Here is a 19,854-nt window from a genome sequence, read left to right on the forward strand (position 1 = left end):
GAGGGCAGACAGTACAGTTACAATACAAATCAATACAGGAGGGATCAGAGGGCCCTGCTCGTTAGAGCTTACAATCTAGAAGGGAGGGTCAAGTGGAAACAAAAGGTAATAACTGTGGGGAATGAGCTAATGGAGAAAATGAAAATACAGTTGTTAGGTGTGGGTAGGGTAGGCTTCTCTGAAGAGAAGGGTTTTCAGGGATCATAAAGTAGGAGATAAGCGGACAAATTTGGGTAGGGCATTCCATAGGATTGGAGAGGCTTTGGAAAAGTCCCGGAGGCGAGCATGGGAGGAGGTGACGAGGGAGCTAGAGAGCAGGAGGTCTTGAGAGGAACGAAGAGAACGAGTAGGTTGGTATTTAGAGACTAGACTAGTGACGTAGCTGGGGGCGAAATTGTGGATGGCTTTGTACGTAGTTGTTAGTATTTTGAATTTAATTCTTTGGCCGAGCGGAAGCCAGTGGAGGGATTGACAGAGAGGAGTGGCAGACACAGAGCGATTGGTAAGGTGGATGAGTCTGGCAGCAGCATTCATGATGGATTGAAGAGGTGATAGACTATGTAGAGGTAAGCCAATGAGAAGGGAGTTGCAGTAGTCGAGGCGAGAGATGACCAGCGAGTGAATTAAGAGCTTTGTTGTGTCATTGGTTATAAAGGGGCGTATTTTGGAGATGCTGTGGAGGTCGAAGCGGCAGGATTTGGACAGTGATTGGATGTGTTGCTTGAAGGAGAATTCAGAGTCCAGGACTTCACCTAGAACCCTGGCATGTGGTGATGGGCTTATAGTTGTGCCATCGATTTTGACAGAGAGATCAGGGGAGCGGGCATATGAGGGAGGAAAAATTATAAGTTTGGTTTTGGATAGATTGAGTTTGAGGAAGTGGTGTGACATCCAGACTGATATATCTGATAGTAAATTAGTAATACGTGAGGAGACAGAGGGAGTGGGCTGAGGGGTAGAGAAATAGATTTGGGTGTCGTCAGCGTAGAGGTGGAATGGGAAGCCATGGAAGGCTATCAGTTGACCCAGAGAAGAGGTGTAGATTGAAAATAGGAGAGGTCCAAGAACAGAACCTTGGGGGACCCCAACAGAAAAAGGAAGAGGAATGGAGGAAGTAGAGTTGTAAATGTGGAGATATTGAAAGATATGTTTATGCTTTGATCTCCTATATTTGTTTGTTATTTGTTTGTCATTTTTGTAAAAGAGAAAAAAATAATAAAAGATGAATTAATACTAAAAAAATTAGGTTGGTTCAGTGGCTTCAGCTGCTGTTATTCTTACTATCTCCTCTGCTTTCCAGAGAGCTGTAGAATTCTCTGGAACATGGTGTGGAGCTATGCAGATGGTGCAGATGGCAGTATGAATATTTATATAGCCGTGGCCAATCCCAGGAAGGGTGGCCCTGAAGGCTACTAGGAGTCTGCATACATACTCTGAGACACTGAGCTTCTGGGTCTTTTCCTGCAGGGGATCAGTCCAGCCGGGGGGGGGCTGGGGCTGAAGGAATGGCGGCGGCAGCACCTGAGAGCCGATTAGTGTCCTAATAAGTCAGCAGCTACGGTATTTGTAGCTGCTGACTTTAAATTTTTTGGTGGGGGGGACTGGAGCTCCTCTTTAAGTAAATTAACTCAACTCAAATCAACTCAAACTGAAACTTTATAGGCAGCTACGGCAACAGTTTTTTTTTCTTTGTTTGGAAAACCCAGTAGATCATAGCAGACTTTTCTAAGCACCCCTGGCAGTGTTATATGGTTTGGCCCAGCCCCTGTAGCTGTCACTTTTACTGGACAGTTTGGTCTGCATTTAAATGTAGAGGAAAGCGTGAATAAAAGCATGTGGAACAAAAAGAAAGGGATTCCTACAGTATTTTGAATATTATCATTGCAGATATTCCCACATAGGTACAGTTACCAGAATATACAATTTTTTGCTATAGAGCCACTGAGGAACAAACCCAAGTGAAAGCCACCACCTTTCTGTAGGCACCTTTTACTTCCTACTTTCCAAAATAAAAAATGTTAATAAGAAAAAAATCATTTTTGTCTACCCAGCACCCAGAACTGTCATTCATGCACTGTGCCCTCACCCACGAGAATGGAGATCAGCACTCCAGTCACCCTTTGCTCTTTAACCTCAGAGATTCGCGGTCTCTCTCCCGGCGCTGTTTTACTCATCAGGGTTAAGGCGTTGACATGAGTGACGGAGCGCACCGTGGTCGCCGTCAGCCAAGGAAGTCCGAAAAGGGCGCAGAGCCCACCCAGAGTGCCAATGAGGAGCAAATCCAAGTGAAAGCCGCTACCTTTCTGTAGACACCTTTCCTTCCGACTGACAATCAGGCTGCGATAGAATCAAGAAAATAAACAAGTATCAAAATTATTAGCACTAGCAGTAGACGTGGTAGCAGGACAGAAATAATAGTAGTGAGGCTAGAATTCATGGAACATTTCAGCTTGTGTGGAACAGATTCCATTGTTATTTTAATTATCACTAGCAGCAGTAGTAGTGGGTAACGTACTAATAAAACCATCGTTATTAGACATGTGAAATTCGTTTTGTTTCTAATTAATTTTTTAACGAATTTTGACAAATTCGTAAATTTGTAAATATCCGAATTAAAGAAAAACCCGTTTAACGAATTTTTACAAATATTCGAATATTCGAAAATACTAAATTTTCAAATTTTTGAGTTTTAGAATTTCCAAATTGATGAAATTAGAAAATTCAGAAATCTGGAAATTCGAAAGTTTGAAAATTCGAAAATGCGAAAATAAACGAATATTAAAAATAAAAATGAAATTTGAAAATCAGAAATAATAGGTTACGAATTTTCTGAAATAAGGAATGCCGTATCTGAACGAATGGAACGTAATGAATTAATAATAATAAATAACAAAAATAATAAAAACGTTTTATTATTATTATTATTATTATTAATAATAATTATTAATTTCTTCCATTCTATTTGTTTAGATGCGACATTCATTATTTCGGATAATTTGTAACCAGATAAATTCGTATTCGTTACGTTCACTAACAGCCAAAATTGAAAGGAAATTCCAAGACCTATAATTTAATAGTTAGTTATTATTAGTTAGTTATTATTTCGGATTTTGGATTTTCTAATTTCCAAACTTCCGAATTTTCGACTACCCGGATTTCAGATTTCGAATTTACGAATTTTCAAATTTTCCAGATTTTGAATTTACGAATGTACGAATTTTCGAATTTCGATCATAACGAATGACCCAAAAAACTAAAAAAATAAATAAATGAAACAAAAATGATAAAGAAAGACATTTTTGGCAGTACACACGTCTAATCCTTATGTCATCTTTGGCATGTCCTTGCTGACCTGGTGATCACATGGCTTGGTTGATAAACAAATCCCATGTGATCACATACACTCAGCAATGTGGATTAACTTCCCAGCATCTACGAAACACCAAAATACCTGTTTTGGGAGGGAAGAATTTTTTTAACTAAATATCTATTTTATAACAGGCATATTAATCAATATTTGCCAGCAGTTTCCAGAAAAAGAGGAGAATATGGATGTGCATTTAGTGTGCTGTCTCCTACTTGGCAAGACACAAGGGGTGCAAAACAATACAGGGGCACTTTTTTACAGTACTAATCCCTAAAAAGTGATTTCTTTTTAAATTAGGTAAGTGGGGACCCTTTATGAGTTATCCTTCACAGTCCGACACCCTGGCGAATTTCCAAATTAGAATTTTCCCCCAAACATGGCTGATAAAAGTGGTTGTAAAGGCAGAAGGTATTTTACCTTTTTGCATTCTCTGCATTAGGGTAAAAAATATTCTGTGTTCAGCTCCCCCTAAATACTTATCTGAGCCCGATCTCAATCCAACGCTGTGCCCGAGAGCAGCGGCTCTCCTCTCTCTCCCTCTTTGCTGAACATGGAGGCAGCAGAGGGAACCATTGGCTCCTGCTGCTGTTAATCAAACCCTGTGAGGAGGGGGGCGGGGCTGAGCTGTGCTGCGCTGTGTGTATCAATAGACACACAGAGCCCCGCTCGTGATCGGGACCGCACGAGTGCCCCCATAGCAAGTGGCTTGTTATGGGGGCACTAGGAAGGAGGGAGAAGCCAGGAGCACTGTCGGGGTCCCCAGAAGAGAAGGATTGGGGCTGCTCTGTGCAAAACCATTGCCCAGAGCAGGAAAGCATAACATGTTTGTTTAAATCTTGGCAAAATCTCCCCACGTTTGGGGTGCCACTAAGAAATAATGGCATCGCAAATGCATTCCATGTTTTGCCACGATTCTGGAATCACAGGCAGAATCGTGGCGATTCCTTACGTGATTCAGAACACTTAGGTCTAAATGGAGCCTAATAATCACTTTAAAGCTGAACTTTTGGCATAAAAACTTATATTAAAGTGGTTCTAAAGCCTCAAGTTTTTTTACCTTAATGCATTCTATGCTTTAAGGTAAAAAACCTTCTGTGCTGCAGGATCCCCCCAACCCCTTTTTCTTACTTGAACCTGTTACAATTAAGTGATGTGCACAAGAGCATTGGCTCTCCCTGCTGTCTCCCTCCTCATTGGGCAGATTGATCGGCTTCCACTGCTGTCAATTAAATGCTGTGAAAAGGGAGCGGGGATGCGGGGCCGAGCTGCCTGCTCTGTGTCAATATATGCTGACAGGGCGGCTTGGGAGCGAGCAGGCATGGGGGCCCCCATATCAGTGGGGGCACCCGCCGAAGAGGAGGGGCCTGGAGTGCAGAGTTATCCAACTCTGGGAGTTTTCAAAAAAAGGTTAGTGAGGTACCAGGGTTTCCGTTATTCTGTCAATGCACGCATGCGCATGGGCAGTAGAGCCAAGTCGTTGAAATCTGCTGCTGGAGATTCACCGGAAATGACGTAATTGGAGATTTCGATGAGTTTGCTATTTCGACAGAACACCGGCGGGGGACCCCAGAAGAAGAGGATCGGGGCTGCTCTGTGCAAAAGCATTGCACAAAGCAGGCAAGTATAACATGTTTGTTATTTTAATTAGAAAAAAAGAAGGTTTAATATCACTTTAAAATATACTGTATCCCTCAATAGCCACAAAGGATATAAATCCACTTTGTGTGGACCAAATGCCTTTGCAAACACAATAAGTATCCTGGAAGTGACATCATCACTGTGCTGTACATAGCCTGTAGAGAGAGAAGGTCCCTCCCACTACAGGCTGCCTGCAGCAAACTACAGGAGGGGGGCGGAGACAAGACCAGTCACCCTGCGCAAGGAGAGAGAGCAGCAGTGAGCGGTCTTTATTACAGGAAGGTAAAGATTCACACTGGATTCCTACACAGATCCGTAAGAAATACACAAAGCTCACCAAGAATACACATGACTCTTGTATTTAGACAATATTAGATTATCCTGGAGTTCGGCTTTAAGAAAAGTGAGCACAGGTTTGTGGACTATATAAATCTTCAATATCATCCTACTCACGTAGTGATCTGAGTCTCCATGAATATGAGAATGAACACCAGAAGAGCCGGGATAGCTGATGCAAACATCATCCAGAGTGGAAACGGACCAGATGTCCCCATGGGATGGATATACCACCCGCGTTTTCCAGGCGAGGTGACGGACAGGCCTGAAGGAACGTTCAATTTCTAGAACAAGAGAATGGAAATAGTTTTTTGCTTTCCACACAAAAAATAACAGCAAATACATTGGCGTTAACCTCAGCAACCAATTGAGGTTTAACGTTCCTTCTCTAAATGGAAACCTAAATTTAGTTGTCTGCTGTAGGTGGCCACCAGTTTTCATAAATACTCCCCATGCGTAGAGCTGAATGCCTGCTGTAATCATGATAAAGTCAACTTTAACTGCCCCTTATACACAGCCCAGCTCATAGAAACCTCAGTAGAGAAGAAGTACATGCAGGGAAAATTGCTTTATTTTTAAGTATAGCCTTCCCACAAGACATCAAAATTAACAAATTATTTTTGGGAATATTGTTTTTTTTTTTTAAATTATTTCATTTTCTTGGCCGAACAAATGAAGACTCTCTTTAGGCCCATTTACACGTGGCAACTATACTGCAAGATGTAAAATTTATTGCTGCATTGCGAGGGCATTCATTTTGATCGTTAATGTGTTGTGTTGGCAAAAATGGTGTATGCCCAAATTTTGGCATGTTGAGGTGCATTGGCAGCTCATTCATTGCAAAGGTCTGCCTTAATGCGACGCACATTAACCACCTCAGCCCCGGGAGGATCTACCCCCTTCCTGACAAGAGCACTTTTTGCGATACGGAACTGACAATTGCGAGGTCGTGAAACGTTGCACCCAAACAAAATTGATGTCCTTTTTTCCCCACAAATAGAGATTTCTTTTGGTGGTATTTGATCACCTCTGCGGTTTTTATTTTTTGCGCTATAAACAAAAAAAATTTATATAAAAAAACTAATTTTTTTCTCAGTTTAGGCCAATGTGTATTCTTCTACATATTTTTAGTAAAAAAATCACAATAAGCATATATTGATTGGTTTGCGCAAAAGTTATAGCGTCTACAAAATAGGGGATCGATTTATAGCATTTTTATTATTAATTTTCATTTTATTAGTAATGGCGGCGATCTGCGTTTTTTATCGTGAGTGCGACATTATGGCGGACACATTGGACACTTTTGACACCATTTTGGGACCATTGTCATTTAAACAGCGATCAGTGCTATAAAAATGCACTGATTGCTGGGTAAATGACAATGGCAGGGAAGGGGTTAAACACTAGGGGGCGATCAAGGGGTTAAGTGTGTCCTAGGGAGGTGTTCTAATTGTGGGGGGGATGGGCTTCCATTGACATGACCGCGATCACTGCTCCCGATGACACGGAGCAGTAGATCCCTGTCTTGTCACTAGGCAGAACGGGGAAATGCCTTGTTTACAAAGGCATCTCCCCGTTCTTCCTCTCCGTGACACGATCGCGGGCCCCCGGCGGACATCAAGTCGGGCGCGCGCGCCCACAATGCCGCGATTTAAAGAGGACGTACCTGTACGCCCATTTGACCAGCCATGCCATTGTGCCGACATACATCGTCGCACGCTGGTCGGCTAGTGCTTAATGCGCGACATAACGCGTATTAACTCACCACAAAATTGTAAATGAGTTCTAAAGCATTTAAAAGAACATACCTGCGTGTAGGTGTCAGTTATTGTGTAATCAATTAGGACCATAACTAGGATAGATATCGGAATCCCAAAATCTCCAATCACTCGTCGAGCCTAAGCAAAGAAAAAAAGAGAGAGAGCGAGACCATGTAACAGCTGGGATATGAAGAGGACCTGTATACCGCGCTGTCACCAACCCTTCATCTCACCTTTCCTCCAAGGAACCGGCTGTTTTTGAACTTGCGCAAGAAAAAGGCGATGAGGAAAGTTCCTGACATTAGAATAAGGGAGAGTAAAGCGGTGTTCGGTTGCATCCGGGGACCCAGGGCAGCTCGACCTCCAGACCCACCAGAAGGGTACGTCCTGAGCAATGGGTGGTCTGCAAACACCTAGAGCAACACAGTTAACTCTAAACCTAAACATTTCCTGTCCTTTCCTACAGAAATATGTGTCTAAAATATCAAATGCCTCCTATATTCATTACCAAGATGCTATGATCCCACTAACTGCTACAGGTTGCTCTATCATTTATTAAACGTTAGAATGGTAGTTTAAGGAGAATCAGTCAGGACTGGATTTATGCAGGAATCAAAATGTTTTAACCTTGAAGATTTTGAATGAAAGACTATGCCCTAAAAAACTTTAACGAAGTTTCTAGGATGCATCCCTTACGTACTGCCTCCACTCTCCCTTCCGCTATTACTGGCTGTCAAAATGACAGCCAGGAATTGCTTTGTATTACACAGCAGGAGTGGCTGTCAAAATGCAACTGTTCCTATGTAAAATGAAACTTGCAGATAGTCTGCAAGTGTCATTGAGTAAATACAGTGTGATAATGGATTATTTCATTGTATTTACTTTCATACACACAGTATGAATCTGTACCTTTTTTACATTTTTTGTTTGCTCTTTTTTCCCACAGTTTATGCCTGGCTCTGCCCCCTGCTGCCATTCTCACCTAGATGAGAATGATGTGTCCCTGCTGTCACAACCTCTTGGGATTCCACAACACTTATCCCAGAAGGCTGCAGGAGTAGGGACTGACAGCACCCAGTGGGCGGAGCTCCACCTGTCATTGGAGGCCAACTGCCTGAACCCGGAAGAGAAAGCGGCTTCTGATGACTGAAGGGTACCAAGATGGTGGCACGTGACCCTGCTGCACCTGATCAGCGGATTACAGCAAGGCAACACTGGATCCACTGGCCAGTTGAGTATCTGAATCGAGGACAAGCCTGGATAACAAATAAGTGGGGATTAAAAAAAATTACCAAGGAGCCAGGAGAATTAATTAAGTTTTTTTTATTTTTTTGTTATACATGTTTTGTATTTTGTTTTTGTTTTATTCTTGTTTTTTATAGATCTATGTTTGTCCCAAGCATGTTTAAAGCCATGTACTGATGACTGGCGCACTACCTCTGCTGGTAGTTTATTGCAAGCATCAACAACCCTTTCAGTATTAAATAATTTTCTAAGATTAGTTTCCTCCAGTTAGTTTGAGGTCAAGTCCCCGTGTTCTTGATTTTGGTTTCATATTGAAAATACTGCCCTCCTGAACTTTATTCACCTCCTTGATGTATTTAATGTATTTAAAGTCATCTCTCCCCTTTCCCAAAGTTTACTTTAATGACCCCTAATTATCTCCCCCCTCCCCTTCTCCTCTTAGCTGTTATTTTCTGCAGATTTTTTTATTTCTGTTTTTTTAACCCTTAAAGGGGTTGTAAACCCTCGTTTAAAAAAAAACAAAAAACAAACATATCATACTTACCTCTACTGTGCAGATCGTTTTGCACAGAGTGGCGTGCTCCCGAGTCCAACATTTGCTTCCATAGACACAGAATGCCGGACTCAGCCCCGCCCCCCCCCAGCCAATGGCTGTGCTGTTATCAATCTATCCAATTAAGAGCCGAGACCCCAGCCAGAGAGGATTTGCACATCTCCAGCGTGGGAATGAATGGGCTCAGGTGAGTAAAACGAGGGGGGCTGGTCAGTGACAGAAGTTTTTAGGACATAGGATGCATTAAGGTGAAAAAACACAAGGGTTTACAACCCCTTTAATATTTATTTTGCCTTTGTTACTTATTTAAGTGTTGCATAAAAAAAATGCAAAAATGGAAAAGTAAAACAAATTGCTTTGGTCCAAGTAGTTAAAGAAGAAATCCAGCAAAATGATTTCCCCCTGAGTATAAAGGATTAGAGCTTCTGTCTGGTTTTTACAAATGTCTCTCCTTCACTGTTAAAGTGGTAGTAAACTCTGTTCTACCACTAAGGCTTACCTGTAGGTACTGTGAATCTCTCCTAAACTTGCATTGTTTAGGAGATATTCAGAGTGCATGCAGCCGGTGACGTTACCATGCACTCTGAAGGTCCAGCATACAGTGCCGGACCTTCAGAGCCCGTGCCATAAACAGCACATGCGCAGGAGTGACGTCATTGTGCCACCGGCCACTCATGTAACCAGAGGATGCGAACCCGGAAGGAAGACTGGGGGAAGTTGTCAGCCCTCTCAGCTGTTACAGCGCAGCGCTGGAGGTCTTCATTCTAAGGTAACTCTCTCATAATGTGCTAGTACGTGATGCTTGCTAGCACATTATGGCATTGCCTTGCAGGGGATATTTTTTTCCCATTAACTGTGGTTTACTACCGCTTTAATCCCAGTAGTCACAGGGAAAGGAATTGTAAAGAAATTTCCCCAAAAGCAGCAATACCTACCCTTTCCCTTATCCACTCCCCTAAGAAAGGTGCTGTATGGGTTCCTTCTGGGGACCTCTGTTCTTGCTTCCTGGAACAGGTAGCACCAGAAACCACAAGTGAAAGTCTCGGGAAATCTTCTAAATTATACCCATGAGTATACCCATTCCCCAATTTAACCGAAACGTAAAAAACATTTTTATTTAGACTTCTACTCTAATTACTATAACAGTGCGGTCCTGCTTATTAAAGATTCTATATCCCCCTTATTTAGGCTTTAGTTGCTTAGCCAGAGCCTGACACTTCAGAAAGAATGTTGGGGGTCAGAGGTCATCTCAAGTTTGACTTTTGCTGCCTATCAACTGCTTGATCTTAGACCCCCTTGCACACGGGCATCATAATTTACCGATGTTTATTCAACAACTTGTGACACCCGTGTGCAAGGGGCCGAAAACGGTGTGTAAAGACCTGAGTAATGTTGAGTATAGGCGAGTAAATGTGACATTTTCTATTATTGTTTTACTGCTCTGTCAACGCTGTATTACTGACCTTTATTCAGCTGTGTGCAATCTCCCATAGACAACAATGCATCTCATTTCAGATCAGTAAAAAAACTCAGCATTTTTACTCCTGTGTGCAACAGGCCTAATACTGCACATTAAAAGTTTGGAACAGTGAGAATGATTTACTAAAGGAGTTGAAAATGGTCACTCAAAAAAGAGTGAAAATTCATTTCAATTATCAAATTATGTGAAAAGCAAATTCCTATTTTTCTCATCTGTACAAAATTGGATAATCAAAGTGAATTTTCACTTTTTTTTCTTTTTTTCAGTAAGCATTCTCAACTTCTTTAGTGAATCAGCCTCACTGTGGGATCAGGCCATTTAAAGACCAGTCATTTTAATACCACAGGGGATCCCAACCCTCTGATTATCTCTGGGATCACTGAGATAATCTCTTGGAGAAGCCTTTTTTTTTTCACTAAATAACGTTTTACATATATCCTAGATAAAAAAATACTGAAAACTTACCCTATACAGCTTGTAGAAGGTCTCGTTGATGAAGATGAGGGAGATGAGAAAGGCGAAGATCTCCTGGGTGAAGGGTGAGATGTAACGCACCAAGAAGCTCCCCTCTGCGGCCACCATAACTAGGACAAACAGGATCAGCCAGAAGCCAATCCAAACCCTTCCCGTCAGGTACTCGATGTCCTGCACCTGGCAGAACTGGCAGAGAGAATACAGGTTATACATCTACTGTAAATGGAGGCCTGGGGTTTACCCAACTGCTAAGAACATACAACATGTATAAAAATAATTCTAACACCAGTATTGTTTTCTTACTTGGGACTCCAGATGGGTAAGTGGTTTGGAGGCCTGTTTTGAAGGTTTTAAATAATATTAATTCTACTATCTATGCCCCTTCCTAACCAATGACACCACTAAGCTTCTAATTCACTCCCTGGTCATCTCTCACCTCGACTACAGCAACTCCCTCCTCATTAGCTTACCTTTACATGGGCTATCTCATCTTCAGTCCATCATGAATGTTGCTGCCAGAACTTACCAACCGTTCAGTGTCTGCTACTCCTCTCTGCCAATCCCTCCACTGGCTTCCGCTCACCCAACAAATTAGATTCAAAATACTAACAAAAACTTACAAAGCCATCCACAACCCAGCTCCCAGCTACATCACTGTGACAGACAGACCCGGGACAGAGGCTTTTGGAGGGGACTGAATGCTAGCCTCTTGCCTACCGACTATAGGCCCTGGCATTTGAAGGAGCTATAAGCATTTAGGAAGATATTCTGTAATGTAATGCAAAAGGACATTATTAAGGAGGCCATGATGGTCTCTGCCAGCTTGGGTTGGTTGGTACATTGTCTCATTTTGTTGTGTACTCTTTGCTGGGTCGTTTGGGGTGTGGCTGTATTCCAATATTCTATTGTGTCTGTCTGCCTTGGATATTATGGGATGTGTATGTAGATTAGCTGTGAGATTGGTGGGGGCAAATTCCTCCAACAGCTCTCACTGCTGATTGGACAGTCTACCCCGCCCGGAATGCAAAGGGGGGGGATTGTCCAGAGTATTACCTGTGTACATGTGTTTTCAATAAACAGTCCATGTTCAGCAACCAAACGAGTATTGTCTTGTTTGTTGTTATCAGCGGTTGGAATATCTGATATCTATATTCAGACTACGAGGCAGCGGTATATGGCGAAAGCACTCAAGTGGAGTGTGGGACGTTTTGTTACAATCACTAACCTGATCTCAAAATACCAACCTAACCGTTCTGTTCGTTCCTCCCAAGACCCCCTTCTCTTTAGCTCCCTTGTCACCTCCTCCTATGCTCGCCTCCAGGACTTTTCCCAAGCCTCTCCCAACCATATATAACTCCCTACCCTAATCTGTCTATCTCCTATTCTGTTTGTTTTAAGAAGATCCCTGAAGACCCTTCTCTTCAGAGAAGCCTATTGTGCCCACAGATTGTAAGTTCTAAGGAGCAGGGTCCTCTGCTTCCTCCTGTATTGAATTGTATTGTAACTGTACTGTCTCCCCTTATGTTGTAAAGCACTGAGCAAACTGTTGGTGCTATATAAATCGTGTGGAATAATATCTAATTTTTCACTGCAACTTTCTATAGAATTAATACATTGTCACCACAAGAAACATATTAGAAAAATATGTACACAGAAAAGCATATCTAACAAGAACCTTAAACAGCCAGGGTTATCAGATTGTTACCTATAATGCAGCAAGCTAAATATTGAAACCTTTGATATGATAGATACAAAGGTCTGTGTAGGTTCTCACTTATCCAATTCATGGTATAGCTGGTAGTAGTTGGCCACATTCAACTGTTGTAATGTTGAAGATGTTTTGTAGCTTTTCCATGCCACTTCTCCCGTTCTAGTGAGTGTCAGGAAAATACACTGGCATATATATCCAGACAGTTGTATAGACACTTTAATCCAATCACCATGGAATGTGTCAAAGCAGATGTGAATTGTCCAAGAACAAAATGGCAAATGTGGAAGTTGTGGAACCACTCTTTGGTGTGAAGAAGTGACTTAGATAAGCTACAAAATGACTTCAACATTACAAAACCAGTCCAGCTGAATGTGACTAACTATTATTAGCGATATGTACGAAGGAGGGTCCAAATGTTTGATTCATTTAGTCTTTCCTAGTTTCATTTGTAGTTACTACTGTAGAATGTACAATATGTCAGACAAATCCTGTTTGTAGACAATTTGATTTGGCTGTCATGGAGAAGGTGGGGTGCTGGTACCTGCTGATGAGTGAAAAACAATCACGTTGTACAGAGTTTGAGCAAAAAGGACTCTGGAATATGTATATTTGCTACACTTTCCAACAAGAGAATATGGTGTCCAAGATAAACCAAGGAATGGAAGAAGCCAGAATAAAAAGCAACTCATGTAGCCTTCACCAGAAAGTTCTCCAGGGCTTTATAGACTGACATCTAGCACAATTTACAATTCTTGTCACTTGCTTGACTCTTTAAAATGAGGCCTAAAACCAAGCAACAAAGCGAGGTTTAATCGTTGGACCACCACTGCCATAGGCTAAAAAAAACCATAGTTTTCAGAAGTGCTTTAAAAAAAATTGTGTTGTCTACAACCCTTATTTCAGCTTGATATTGATGATATGGAGAAGTCTTGAATAAACCTATTTTACTGTCAAGTTCACCAAACTTTTGGACCTTCTCTCATACTCTAGCTCTTCTATCAGTCTGCTTTCCAGAATTATATGGTAAGGCTCCAATCTTGAGATTCTAAAAAAAAAATGGCTTTACTTGAGGAGTATGTTTATTCACACCTTAAAAAACGCCTCTTCAAACACAAGAAGTGGGCCAGAAAATCCAATGATGAGCAGCGGCTGAGCGGCGAGGAGAGAAAAAAGTACACCCAGCACCGAGGTACAGACTATAAGCTCCGACACCCCCATCAGTCCTTGTGTCTTCTCCCCTGAGAATGCCAAGAAAGAATATGTTGTCACCAGCCTTTTCCAGGTAAAAGTCAATTTGGAGAAATAACTACAATGATAAAGATAAACAAGTATTCCCCCTGTGATCTGCTTGTGATGTAAGCAGCTGTTTCTTTCTATACAAAGATATGGAGGCTATGGGTGGCTACAGTAACGTTATGATGTTGGCCACCATAGTACAATTGAAACAACAAGGCGTAACATAGAGCTAAATCCAATCACTCAAAAATTCATAAATGCTTTAACATGTTACAAATTCCAGGTACAACGGTATTTACATAATTAAGCTGATCCAGTTTGGACCAATAAAAATAAGTATGTTCCATACCTGTGGGATCCTTCCAGAAGCTGGAAATCACTGTATTGCCGTGTACACAAGATGTTGGCTCAAACTTGTCTTGCATACACACGGTCACACAAATCTTGTCGGAAATTCTGAACGTCAAGAACGCGGTGACGTACAACACATACGACGAGCCGAGAAAAATTAAGTTCAATAGCCAGTGCGGCTCTTCTGCTTAATTCCGAGCATGTGTGGAACTTTGTGCGTTGGAACTGTGTACACACGATCGGAATTTACGACAACGGATTTTGTCCGCCTCAAATTTTGTTTGTCGGAAATTCCGACGGAAAATGTCCGAGCCTACACACGGTCGGAATTTCCGACAACAAGCTCCCATCAAACATTTCCCGTCAGAAAATCCGACCGTGTGTACGCGGCATAATAGGCACCACCACTACAGTGATCTTCACTAGCTTCTGGCTCCAGTCCCGAGTAGCTGCCCTGCTGCATTGTAAACACAGGAGATGGTCAGAGACAACAGACATGCTACAGAAGATGGTCAGAGACAACAGACATGCTACAGGAGATGGTCAGAGACAACAGACATGCTACAGGAGATGGTCAAAGACAACAGACTTGCTACAGGAGATGGTCAAAGACAACAGATATACCACAGGAAATGGCCAGAGACAACAGACATGCCACAGGAGATGGTCAAAGACAACAGACATGCTACAGGAGATGGTCAGAGACAACAGACATGCTACAGGAGATGGTCAAAGACAACAGATATGATACAGGAGATGGTCAAAGACAACAGACATGTTACAGGAGATGGTCAAAGATAACAGACTTGCTACAGGAGATGGTTAAAGACAACAGATATGATACAGGAGATGGTCAAAGACAACAGACATGCTACAGGAGATGGTCAAAGACAACAGACCGACAATGGGAGATGATCAGATACTGCAGAAATGCTACAGGAGATGACCAGAGACTGTAAACTTGCTATAGGAGTTGTTGGAGTCTTTGTGGAAATTGTAAAACCTAACTGAATGATTTAGTTTGCTAAAGCATTGTGTTATAAAACTAAATTGAAAAAAATATATATTATTATATCTTTTTATGTGACAACACTGAAGAAATTACACTTTGCTACAATGTAAAGTAGTGAGTGTACAGCTTGTATAACATCGTAAATTTGCGGTCCCCTCAAAATAACTCAACACACAGCCATTAATGTCTAAACCGTTGGCAACAAAAGTGAGTACATCCCTAAGTGAAAATGTCCAAATTGGGCCCAATTAGCCATTTTCCCTCCCCGGTGTCATGTGACTCGTTAGTGTTACAAGGTCTTAGGTGTGAATGGGGAGCAGGTGTGTTAAATTTGGTGTTATCGCTCTCACTCTCTCATACTGGTCACTGGAAGTTCAGCATGGCACCCCATGGCAAAGAACTCTCTGAGGATCTGAAAAAAAGAATAGTTGCTCTACATAAATATGGCCTAGGCTATAAGTAGATTGCCAAGACTCTGAAACTGAGCTTCAGCACGGTGGCCAAGATCATACAGCGGTTTAACAGGACAGGTTCCACTCAGAACAGGCCTCGCCATGGTCGACCAAAGAGGTTTAGTGCACGTGCTCAGTGTCATATCCAGAGGTTGTCTTTGGGAAATAGACTAATGAGTGCTGCCAGCATTGCTGCAGAGGTTGAAGGGATGGGGCCGGTCAGCCTGTCAGTGCTCAGACCATACGTCGCACACTGCATCAAATTGGTCTGCATGGCTGTTGTCTCAGAAGGAAGCCTCTTCTAAAGATGATGCACAAGAAATCCTGCAAACAGTTTGCTGAAGACAAGCAGACGAAGGACATGGATTGATGGAACCATGTCCATGTCTAATGAGACAAAGATAAACTTATTTGGTTCAGAGTGTGTGGCGGCAACCAGGTGAGGAGTACAAAGACAAGTGTGTCTTGCCTACAGTCAAGCATTCTGGTGGGAGTGTCATGGTCTGGGGCTGCATGAGTGCTGCTGGCATTGGGGAGCTACAGTTCATTGAGGGAACCATGAATGCCAATGTGTACTGTGACATCATGAAGCCAGGCATGATCCCCTCCGTTTGGAGACTGGGCCGCAGGGCAGTATTTTAACATGATAACGACCCCAAACACACCTCCAAGACGACCACTGCCTTGCTAAAGAAGCTGAGGGTGAAGGTGATAGACTGGCCAAGCATGTCACCAGACCTAAATCCAATTGAGCATCCGTGGGGCATCCTCAAATGGAAGGTGGAGTAGCGCAAGGTCTCTAACATCCACCAGCTCCGTGATGTCGTCATGGAGGAGTGGAAGAGGACTCCAGTGACATCCTGTGAAGCTCTGCTGAACTCCATGCCCAGGAGGGTTAAGGCAGTGCTGGAAAATAATGGTGGCCACACAAAATATTGAACACTTTGGGCCCAATTTGGTCACTCACTTTTGTTGCCAGCGGTTTAGACATTAATGGCTGTGTGTTGAGTTATTTTGAGGGGGACAGCAAATTTACACTGTTATACAAGCTGTACACTCACTACTTTACATTGTAGCAAAGTGTCATTTCTTCAGTGTTGTCACATGAAAAGATATAATAAAATATTTACAAAAAATGTGAGGGGTGTACTCACTTTTTGGGATACTGTATATATATATTTTCAGCTTTTTTTTAAAAAATCCTTTGTTATCTCAGGAAGGCTTTTTGTAGCCACTGTTGTACATATGCACTCCAGCAATGGCTGCATGGCATTTTCTAAGATAAGTTTACCAGTGGTTGCAACAGTGGGTCATGCTTGCATTTTATGTGTTGAAACAACCAATTGTAGCCTTCACCTGAAGCTCATGAGACAGAGCGACAACATAGTTGAAATACAGGGTCAGATTGTTGACAGGAACTGCCGATCCAAGAAACTTCATGGCAGGAACTTTTTTAGTTTTTTTTTTTTTTTTTTGAAAATTTTAAAAATTACTTTTAAAATACGTTACCATATTAAAGCTTTTATGAAATACTGGTGATTGGGCTTACATATACTTTACCAGGACACAGACATTATTTAAAACTGTACAGAGGTTCTAATTCTCCCCCTCCCCCATAATAAAAACTAGGAAAAATATAAAAAAAGAAAGTGTGTTTAGGACTCTCTACGTATCTTGTAGTTACCTAGAAGACCTCCAAAGGTAATGGCTGGAGACAGAGCGGCAAAATAGATAAAGAGAGCGGCTGCCAGACATTGGCTATTGAGACCGTCCTTGATGTCACTCCAGTACTTCACATACCGCCGGCGAATATCATGCACCAAACCGCCAAACAAAAACCCTGAGCGTTCCAGGGGGTCTAATTCACTTTCCTGATCATCATCATCCTCTGGCTTCGTTACATCCCTCTCTATGTCTGGAAAAAAGACAACACCTTAAAAAAAAGTGTTTGAAAGAACTATGGTTAATGCAATGTCATTTTGGTGTCATGGGTAACACAGACAGGCCTTCTTTCAGAAATCTTGCAAAATTGAACAGTATATTGGAATAGCTGTGTAGTATGTGTAATCACAGGACCCTTTTGAAACACAGCAGAGGATGTGTTTGACTGCTGAACTGAACTCCAGGCAACTTAAACACAGAGAAGGCAAACAACCTTAACACACAAAAGAAATACATATTCAGTTGTGCTCATAAGTTTACATACCCTGGCAGAATTTATGATTTCTTGGCCAATTCTCAGAGAATATGAATGAGAATGATAATACAAAAACTTTTCCTTCACTCATGGTTAGTGTTTGGCTGAAGCCATTTATAATCAATCAACTGTGTTTACTCTTTTTAAATCATAATGGGAACAGAAACTGCCCAAATGACCCTGATAAAAAGTTTACATAACCCGGTGATTTTGGCCTGATAACATGCACACAAGTTGACACAAAGGGGTTCGAATGGCTATCAAAGGTAACCATCCTCACCTGTGATCTGTTTGCTTGTAATTAGTGTGTGTGCATAAAAGGTCAATGAGTTTCTGGACTCTTGACAGATCCTTTTTTTTTTTTAAATCAAAAAATTAAGTTTATTGAGCATAAAAGTCAATACAGATTGTTACAATCAAGGTGCAAACGTAGAATGACAATGTTTTTACAAAATCATCTGACATATACTAACTGCAGGAATATTGCTAGACATCGTTATTTACACTGGGACCATGAGTTCACGTGACAATGGCAGAGGTGAGTGCTAATGATATTAGCTAAGCAGCCATGCTGACAGGGTTAGAGGAACATTTGGCTTTAGTCAGTGCAGGTGGAGGAGTCATCCACCCATCTGTCCCAAATTTTGTTGAACTTACCAGGGCATCCCTGGTGGGAGTACATGACTTTTTTGTAAGGGAGAGTGAGATTCGCAGCCCTTTTCCATTGCTGGATGGTAGGGGAAGTAGGTCTTAGCCATAATTGGGCTATCTGCATTCTGGCAGTAAACAGGGTTTCCAATAAGAATATCGTCAGAAACTTCTCCTCCTCTGGGATAGGAAGGAGGCCAAGCAGGCATTGGGGTGGGCATAGTAATAAGGGGGAATTCATGCAGTCATGGAGGAATTTGACAGCTTGTGACCAGTATTGCTGGATGGATGGGCAGGACTATATTAGGTGGTAGAAGGTAGAAGGAGCATGGCGGACAAGATGGGTGAACTAGAGATACTGTTGTACAAGGAGGATTTGGATTTTGTGGGAATTTCAGAGACCTGGTTCAACAGCTCTCATGATTGGCTGGCAAACATTCAAGGGTATACCCTATACCGCAAGGATAGAGAGGGTAAAAAAAAAGGGGGGGGGGGGGTATGCCTATATATCAAGAATAATGTACAAGCGAATAGTAGAGATGACATCACTGAGGGAGCTAGAGAGGAGGTGGAATCCTTATGGGTAGAGCTCCAAAGGGATGAAGCTAAGGGGAAAATAATACTGGGAGTATGCTATAGGCCCCCTAACCTGAGGGAGGAAGTGGAGATGGATCTCCTAGCACAAATTGGATTCGCAGCAAGGATGGGAAGTGTTATCATAATGGGAGATTTTAATTATCCAGACATAGACTGGGCGGAGGGAACCGCGCACTCATTTAAGGCTCGCCAGTTCCTTAATGTCTTGCAGGACAATTTTATGGGTCAGATGGTAGATGCACCAACTAGAAATAAAACATTACTGGATCTACTGATTACCAACAATACAGACCTGATCACGGATGTGGAAATACGGGGCAATTTAGGTAACAGCAATCACAGGTCAATTAGTTTCAGTATAAATCACACAAATAGGAAACATAAAGGGAACACAAAGACACTGAATTTCAAAAGAGCCAACTTCCCTAAACTACAAACCTTGCTAAAAGGCATAAATTGGGATAAAATATTAGGAACAAAGAATACGGAGGAGAGATGGGTTTGCTTTAAGAGCATATTAAATAAGGGCATTAGCCAATGTATCCCATTGGGTAATAAATTTAAAAGAGCGAACAAAAATCCTGGATGGCTTAACTCCAATGTAAAAATGCATATAAAAGCAAAGGAGAAGACCTTCAAAAAATACAAGGTTGAGGGATCATCCTCAGCATTCAGACTTTATAAAGAATGCAACAAGAAATGTAAGGGTGCAATTAGGACGGCTAAGATAGAACATGAAAGACACATAGCAGAGGAGAGCAAAAAAAATCCCAAGAAATCCTTTAAGTATGTAAACA

The 19,854-nt window shown here is 41.9% G+C and overlaps 1 protein-coding gene across 1 annotated transcript in view; it reads right to left on the minus strand.

Annotated features, from left to right (window-relative positions):
* The window catches only part of SLC4A3 (solute carrier family 4 member 3), a 74,237-nt gene that overhangs the window by 13,935 nt on the left and 40,448 nt on the right, over nt 1-19,854 (minus strand). The window contains exons 9-15 of the mRNA XM_073634266.1: nt 17,300-17,530; nt 13,654-13,802; nt 10,845-11,039; nt 7,335-7,514; nt 7,150-7,239; nt 5,459-5,625; nt 2,087-2,337 (exon numbers count right to left, since the gene is read on the minus strand). Coding sequence (XP_073490367.1) covers nt 2,087-2,337; nt 5,459-5,625; nt 7,150-7,239; nt 7,335-7,514; nt 10,845-11,039; nt 13,654-13,802; nt 17,300-17,530 — 1,263 coding nt within the window. The remainder of the gene's footprint in view (nt 1-2,086; nt 2,338-5,458; nt 5,626-7,149; nt 7,240-7,334; nt 7,515-10,844; nt 11,040-13,653; nt 13,803-17,299; nt 17,531-19,854) is intronic.

This window comes from Aquarana catesbeiana, linkage group LG06 (assembly GCF_042186555.1).
Source record: "Aquarana catesbeiana isolate 2022-GZ linkage group LG06, ASM4218655v1, whole genome shotgun sequence".
NCBI classification, from domain to species: domain Eukaryota; kingdom Metazoa; phylum Chordata; class Amphibia; order Anura; family Ranidae; genus Aquarana; species Aquarana catesbeiana.